The 7,832-nt window shown below is 47.0% G+C and overlaps 1 protein-coding gene across 1 annotated transcript; it reads right to left on the bottom strand.

Annotated features, from left to right (window-relative positions):
- Positions 1-745: 745 nt before the first annotated feature.
- Positions 746-6,640, bottom strand: FAM241B (family with sequence similarity 241 member B). The gene is made up of 3 exons (XM_067552945.1): positions 6,498-6,640; positions 4,808-4,934; positions 746-2,689 (listed from the first exon to the last, which is right to left on the bottom strand). The coding sequence occupies exons 2-3, from the start codon at positions 4,898-4,900 to the stop codon at positions 2,435-2,437; spliced, it is 348 nt and encodes a 115-aa protein (XP_067409046.1). The 5' UTR covers positions 4,901-4,934; positions 6,498-6,640; the 3' UTR covers positions 746-2,434.
- Between the last annotated feature and the right edge of the window lie 1,192 nt (positions 6,641-7,832).

Genomic DNA, 7,832 nt, shown 5'->3' with positions numbered 1-7,832 from the left:
GGTCAGTCAGCCCCTGCCCTCGCTACACAATGTAATGACTTGGCTTCCCAAATTAGCCCACTCTCCATGCAAGCCCCACATCCCAGCACTAACCTGCCAATATGACTCAGGTTGGCTTTGGAGGGATTCCCTTGAGGATTCCCTTCAAGGTGCATGGTTCAGTCACAGAGTGCCATTCAGTTCTTGACCTCTATGCTGAAACTCTCAACAAAAGTGCCAATTACTCTGAAGGTAGACAGCTGTTCATTAGGAGCTGAGCTGAGATCATCACTTCATTTTATATAGGACACCCAATGACCTCAGAAAGTAACAAATTTCAGTTAATGGCAGAGCTCTGCAGTGAAAGATGGCTTCAGTGTTGGAAGCGGTAGCTGAGAACCTCAGCCTAGGAGCAGCAGCATGCCAAAACATCAGCACAATGCAATACAATATGATGATATTGCACCACCCCACGAAGCTAGCCTGGGTCACTGGGCAGTCTCAGTGAGATTCAGGCTCAGCCCTAGATGAATGAGACTCTTAGACTCCATCTGAGTGACATCTAGTTAAAAGGCTTAGTATTCCAGTCCTCTGAGCTAGTCAGTTTAGTTGTAGGGTTGCATTTAATCAATAAACCAGTTAAAACCATAGTTGTGTCTTCCCAAATCTGTGGGGACCCTGCTTGGGGAGCTATCACTGACTTTCACCAGTTCTGGCACACTCACCAGGCCAAGGAACAGAAAAAAATTCAGAGAACAGGTTGTTTGGAAAGAGATTTATGTACTAGAGTTACAGAACAATTTCAATTTTATAACAAAACCATGTTACAGCTTTTTTCTCCTTGTTGTTTTAGCAGAAGGTTCTCATTACCACAGGAACCAGAAGAGAATTTGAGGTGTTGCTCTTGGCATTTTTACACTCCACTGGGGAAGGCAGAAATTTACAGTCAATTTGTGATGCACAATTTCCTTCACTCAGCTTATTGAATAGAAACAAGAACCACTTTGTCCATGCATGCTACACACGTGTTCAGTAAAGTTCTTCCACCCCAGCATACACACACTGTAAAGCTGTTATAAGCCAAAATGGTCCCAAGTCAGAGGTCAGATCTGTATTCGGATCTGAATCGAAATTTCCACAAATTTGGGGAGGTATTTAACTTCTATGTTCTGGTTTCACCCACTATAGTGACAGACCTGAAGTGTGGATCCCGATTTGGATGTGAATTTCTCCTGAAGTCTAGATCTGCTATTTTTGTTAGGGACCAATCCTATTTATAAGACAGAGGAGAGATATTGCTCACTGATTCTCAGCTCTTCAAGGGGAAAATTCTTATGTTTCTTGGCCTTAAAGAGGGATTTTCACATACAACACACCTAAAACAACCTCTCTCTAATGTCTTTTTATCTTTCGTTTCAATTCCACTTCTGCAAATTACCAAGGACTTTATCGTTTAAAAATTGGCTCCTCCATTCACACATTTCCAAGGCCAACTTCCCCTGCTACTCAATGCTGGCATCATTCCCATTGCAGCAGGGATAAGGTATCCTCAACAGTGACAACATCTCCACACAACAGAAGAAATGGAGCAACTTCTTGTTCAAACACAAATATCCCTGACAACCCAGGCAAGACAAAAGCACAGGTGACATCACTTGTTTTGTAGACACTCTCTTTTTTTCTTCCCTGTTTTAATCTTCTTCAAATGCCTTTCTGGTCTCCCCACTTTCTATTTGAATGGCCACCTTCAACCCCTTATTACAGCCTCCAATCCTATATGTTTAAGATGTAGCATATATTGTGATGTCAACTTAAGCCCACAATCACTCTCTCTTCTTCTTTTAGTTTAAACTTCCCTTCCAATACGCCTCTAAAATCAGATTAGTAATTGTACAACAAACCCTGCGTTCTCCAGGCCATTTTCAAATTGTCTTGTATTCATGCATGTTTGTTTTATTACTCCTCAGAGACATCTACTGCCCTTCACACCTGCAGATGAAAATTAAGCTCCCACTTCAGGTCCCCTCAGGGCTAAGCACTGTATCCAACAAGTGCTGACTGACACAACATGACGCGCTAGATCCTTTCTATAGCTGCACCAAAGTTTGGGCTTCTGGCATGATCTCTCTAGCTGGTGACTGAAGCTCCTGGTCAAGCCAAGCCTCACCTGGGCAACCCTCAGAAAGGAGCTGCTTAACATGAGAAAAATGATACACATGGGGATTGTGCCTCTGGGCAGCCCAACTCCTCACTTCAATTCCTCTTAAATGCTATGCATAGACACTTTCAGGATACCTGCCTATGCACCTGCACACTTGCACACACACCCACTTACACACACACACACACACACTCTCAATGGGGGGCACACTCACAAACACACCCACGCCTGACAAGGAAACCTGGTCTTTCTTTCACCAAGCAGGAAGCAGCGATGGCCTACGGGAGGGCACTGTCACCGCTGGCTCAGGTGTGATACCACGTAGATAAGGCCCACCAACAGGAGGCCCCGTACGCCCACCATCATGAGGAGGAAGAGCAGCAGGATGGACATCACCGGCTCCACCACCTGGTTTCCGAGGTTCCAGAGGGGGAATCCCATGTTCACTAGCTGCTGGTTGAGTTCCGAAAATGGAGAGCGCCCCCCCGGCCTGGCAGCCTGCTGCTGCAGTGGAGCACGGCCTGCATTGGGCACCACATTGAAAAACTCCTGCAAACATAATAAGCGAGAGAATGACTTCAGCAGGCTAAATCCAGACACCCAGAAGGGGTGGGAACAAAAGGAAAGAACAAGGCATGATCTCAGAAATGTTCCCATTTATTTAATTCAGAATAAAATGTCATCCCACTGTCGTCGAGAGAGACAATGCCGCACAGAGAGCAGGCATCGCAAATAAGTGCCCCACCTCTAACAAACATTTCTTAGGAACTGCTTGGCTTTTATGCGCTAAACTGAAACTGAAATTGTGGGGAGAGAGAAACAGAGAGTAGGGTACCCTAGAACAATTATAGGGACTGCATCTTTAGCATTGAACCTCACAATACACAAGTTCACCCACCCACCCATATGTACATCTCTTGGGGCCAGACACACATGCCCACTTACACAGGTGTAGGGGAGCCTTGCCAGGTGGAAACAGCAGCTTCTTCCCTGAGAACCCGAAGTCCTTCTAAACATCGCATGGTCAGGGATTTATGGAACTAGAGGAGGAGGGTGTGGTGCCAGGGTAGGGATGGAGCCATGAAGAATGCTGCTCTCACTACTACCAGATTTCTGAAATCCAAGCTGGAGTCAATGCTGTTCAAACCAACGTTAGCTCCCCCAGCGCATTATCAACTGCCCACAAAAGGACTTACAATGCATCACTTCAGTAGGACAGCTGACAGCAACAAGATTCCCTCATGGCCAGACTGCCCTGTGGCTGATTCCAAGAGGAACGGCAGAGGGACAATACAGGCATGGCCCTATGCATTTTGTTGGCCAGGATGGAAAACATTTTCTGTACCCCCAGAGCAGCCAAGCAAAACATAAACAAACACAAAAGCACGGTACCCTCTGCAAGTTGGCGCCCCAGGCAATTGCCATGATCACTCCTCCCTAGAACTGGCCCTGAACCGATGCCTAAGTTTCCTGCAGATCCCTGGCCTCAACAGTCATTCCATTCTCCAGGCCAACATGCCTACGTTACAGAGCCCAGCAGTCACAGTGCACCACGATTTGCAGCAGCTTTTCCCCTCCTGTGTTTTTTTCCTTGGTTAGGCCCTTAATGTGAACTCAGATTCCTACCCAAATTCTGCATTTGCACCAGCACTTGTCATTTCCCATGCTTACCCCAACGATTCTTCCAGTATTTTGCAATACAATGTGAAATGTTCCTTCTCCCCACTTTGTCTTGGCTAGCCCTCTGGAGAAAACATTACGAGCAATGTTCCCTCTAAATTGTCTTTCTTCTGCACGGTTTACAGACTCCGGTGAGCACTACATTTTTGTCCTTGGGCAAGCTTACACTTTTTTTTTGGAAGACTTCTTACACTATATTGCATTGAAAAGTGTAAAATATTTTTTAAAACTACATGTTAGTAATACATATGCACATGGGACACACGGGCATATATAGCAGTGGCTGAGTATCTATTAACTTTCATGAGTTTTAGAGTTAAAAAACACACAAAGTTAAGAAGCCAGGAGCCCCTCTCTTTCCTACCATAAGCCTCTACATCCACCTCTCCCCAGTAGCCTCAGCCCTTGAGGGAGCCCTCTACCATCCCCTGCCAAGAGATGCTGCCTTCCCCACCAGCGTCCCTGGGAGGAAGTTGCCATTGCAGTCTGGAGCAAGCAGGAGCACACAGACCAGGTCCCCCTGTCCCAGCAGCAGTGGCAGCAGAGTCTCCCCACCCCCTACGCCACAACTCCCTGCCAGGTTCATTTCAGCACTGGTAGCTTATGGGTGCTGCTCCCAGTGGCAGGGACCAGCCTCCCCACAGCTGGCTGCATGTGCCCTATGCCAAGACCACAAACAGCCGCCCCCCTGCCCTACCTAATGGCCACCCTTATTCCTGCCTTCTCCCTCCCCCTCCCTACTAACTCAAGGTTTGCTACGGCACAAAAGTGGAGCCAGAGGGTTCTGGCCGGAGGGCCTAGCTGTTGGCCACGCTTCCAGCCAGATGAGATGCACTGTAGGTACCAGACTGCTGTGCAGCCGCACAGACACGCAGCTTAAAGGGAACATTATTTATGAAGCATCCATTTAAGATGTAAATCATGATGCACATCCATTTCCTATTGCAAAAATACACTGCCATTTTTCACACTTTTCTGTTTTATTACCTGCCGGGAGGCGTTCTCCCTATGCCGAGCACTTGCTCTCGCGCGGGGGTCGTCATCCTGTACAATATCTCCATTGGCCAAAATCCGGACCATCCTTGGGGTCACCCTGTACACCACCCTGTCACACCTGTAACACACAAGAGAAAGGACCAGCACTTCCTCTCTGAGCATTATTAGCCACTTCACATAGATTCAGAAGGGAGGAGTGGCTCACAGGGAACCAATTAAATACCTTGGGCCATACTGTGAGTGCAGGCAAAGAGGGGCATGCAAGCAGCTTCCCCCACTCTTTGCATGACTTTGTAAGGCCCTCCCACAAGAGGCCTCTGGGGAGTGTAGGAACTGCTCACTCCTGCTACCTGCCAGGGAGCAAAGGCTTGGTAGGGGCAGGGAGCAGGTGGGGGTCATGGTGCAATCCACATTCCTCACCAGCCTGCAGAGCAGGACCAAGGCAACAGAGTTGCAATCTGCTCCCTTTGAAGGAATGTGCACACAGAGAAGTGCAGAGACATCATGGCACATTCTCCCCAACACACATCCTGGTGTGATACAGCTCCATATAGCACCATGGCAATGGCATAAATGACATAAGCTAGCCTCTTGGGGAATGGGAAGATATGTGTGTGTCTATCTATTACTTACTCATACCACACTATAAATGTATTTTTATGGACATAGTGGGATTTTTGCTGTCAGAAAATGAAAAAGATACTTTTTCCTGGCTATAGAATCCCCAGAGGATATTTCAGGCCTGTTTCAAAAAGCTGTCAAAAATTACTTTTGAAAGTGTTGTATGAACATAGTTTTAGAAATTGCAGTAAAGTCAGCTGTCTTACAAGTTAAAAAAAGCTCTAAATAAGGTTTTCCCTCTTGTAATAGCAAATCTCTAAGAAGCAGAACCTTAGGAAAAACACACAGGAGGGCTCTGCACAGAAGACTATTTTGTGCTAGGATTTAACAAACACGTTTCTACTGGTAAGAATTAAAAACTGGTATGAGCAGACAACTCTATAACACAGCCAAAATAACTGACAAACACAAAACATCTATCCCAGGGATCTAGTTTCTAAAACTTGGCACTTGTGGCTTCCAGGCTATTAGAACTAGGGATGCTCAAAGCATAAGGGTGAAAATTGAACCTTGGCCTATAACTCAGATTGGATATTTTGGGGGGTTATTTTTTAAAGGATGTTTAGAAACTTCCATCCAGTGCCCGGGGATGAGTGAGATCCATCATAGCAGCTAGTGCACAAGGTATAAGGACTGTCGCTTTCAAAGAGACAGTTAGCAGTGCATGTTTCCCCTCTATGAGAGCAGGTTCAGAATGGCCTGGCATGTGAGTTTGAAGGCCAGTCTCTCCTGTTCCCATGAGGGCTGACAGATGCACAGACACATGAACACGCTGATCATACCACATGCTCTGGGCAAATAAAGGTAAAGCACTAACAAATTCCTCTCAATCCGGTACGTGGCTTTGACTCCCCCAGGCAGGAAGACTATATTTCCCAGGCTGCCTGTGTTACTCTGCACAGTACTTGGAAACTCTTAAATGCTTGCCACATTTCTTGACATAACTTGAAACGTTGCAAGAAGCAGATCCGACGGGTGGGGGGAGAAGAGGGGAAGGCAGAAGAGGCTGTATTGCTGCCTGAGCGGATTTCTTATGAACTGTCAGAAAGAGCACACTCACCTCGCTGGTTCTCTCTGTGTTCACTCCATACAGCCTGACCGACTTGTGCCCAAACGGCTACTTCCTCCAGCCTGACATCACCGGAAGCTGAGCGAGGTAAGTGAGGAGGCAGTTTCTCTTCTAGCCAGAGGCTCTGCAGAGCTGAGCAAACCCCTCTTCAGGCGCCAGAGTAAACTGCATTTCTCTGAACTGGCTGCGAAGATTTGGAGAGCTCGCTTTGGAACCAGCCCCGTCTCTCCCCAGTGCTTATGCTGCACACTCCTCTCCCTTGGCCTGCATGTTCATTTACACCCTGACTCTGATCACCCCACTCAAAACAACTCAAATAATAATCCTGATGCATCTGAAATCGAGGCATGATGAGTGCCCCTGGCACAAAAAGAAGGTGGGAAGGGAACATGGGGCAATGCATCCCAGACTATAGCCTATAAGGAATCTGAAACACTGACCACTTATCTCCAAATCTGTAGGACTGTCCTGACTTTCACAGAGCAATCCCACAAGTCAAGTTTGCCAGGCAGTTAAAGTGCCTCAGACTGGGACCAATTAGTGCGCTGGAGATGGAATTGAATTTGGGGCCAGATCATTAGGGTGGAGGACCAGTTTGTAGGCCTAAAATAGGGTAGGGATGGTGACCAGTTTAAGGTTGCGCGGGCAGATGAGGGGGGCTGGAGGCTCAAGCGAGTGTGAGATCTGGCACAAGTTTCTGGGACCAAGCTAGGGTTAACACTGGGAGTAGCATAGAGCCCATTTGTAGGCAAGGGCAGGCTAGGGTATGGTTTAGGGCTGCTTGTTAACCTGGGCTGGAGTAAAGTTTGGTAGCAGTGTGTGGGACCTGGCTAGGTTTAGTGTAGGGACTGGTTTATGAGCCCTGGCTAGGGAGATAGCTGGCAGCAGATCAGTTCAGAGGTTCAGACTAGGGTGAAGCTGTGCTAGACCTGAAAATTCCAGGACTGTAGCATAGTTTAGTAACATGCTTAGTTCTGTCCACACAGGAATATAATGTTTATAACACCATGAGGGCATTACCAGATTCTAACACAGTCAGGTCTCCAGACATAATACATTTTCTTTGCAGAGACACTCCATTTCTCCTCAGTCCAGATTACCCTGTGTAGAGTTCACAATACAGTTCATTGTCTAGATCAGAAAGCTGTAAATGGAACATGTTTATTGGCATACGGATGGGTTATATTTTGTCAGTCTGGATCTAACAAGACCTTTGGCATCAATTTAGTTGAAACCAACTGAAGGAACTATGTGACACGGACAGAGAGACAGAGTGGTGACCCTGTTCATCTCCCATGGACTGCCTTTGCTTGCGCCTCCTCCTCG

The sequence above is a fragment of the Emydura macquarii genome, unplaced genomic scaffold (assembly GCF_026122565.2).
Source record: "Emydura macquarii macquarii isolate MOO-44397 ecotype Brisbane River unplaced genomic scaffold, CSIRO-AGI_Emac_v2 contig_1390, whole genome shotgun sequence".
Taxonomy (NCBI): domain Eukaryota; kingdom Metazoa; phylum Chordata; order Testudines; family Chelidae; genus Emydura; species Emydura macquarii.
This window is presented reverse-complemented; position numbering and strand designations above follow the sequence as displayed.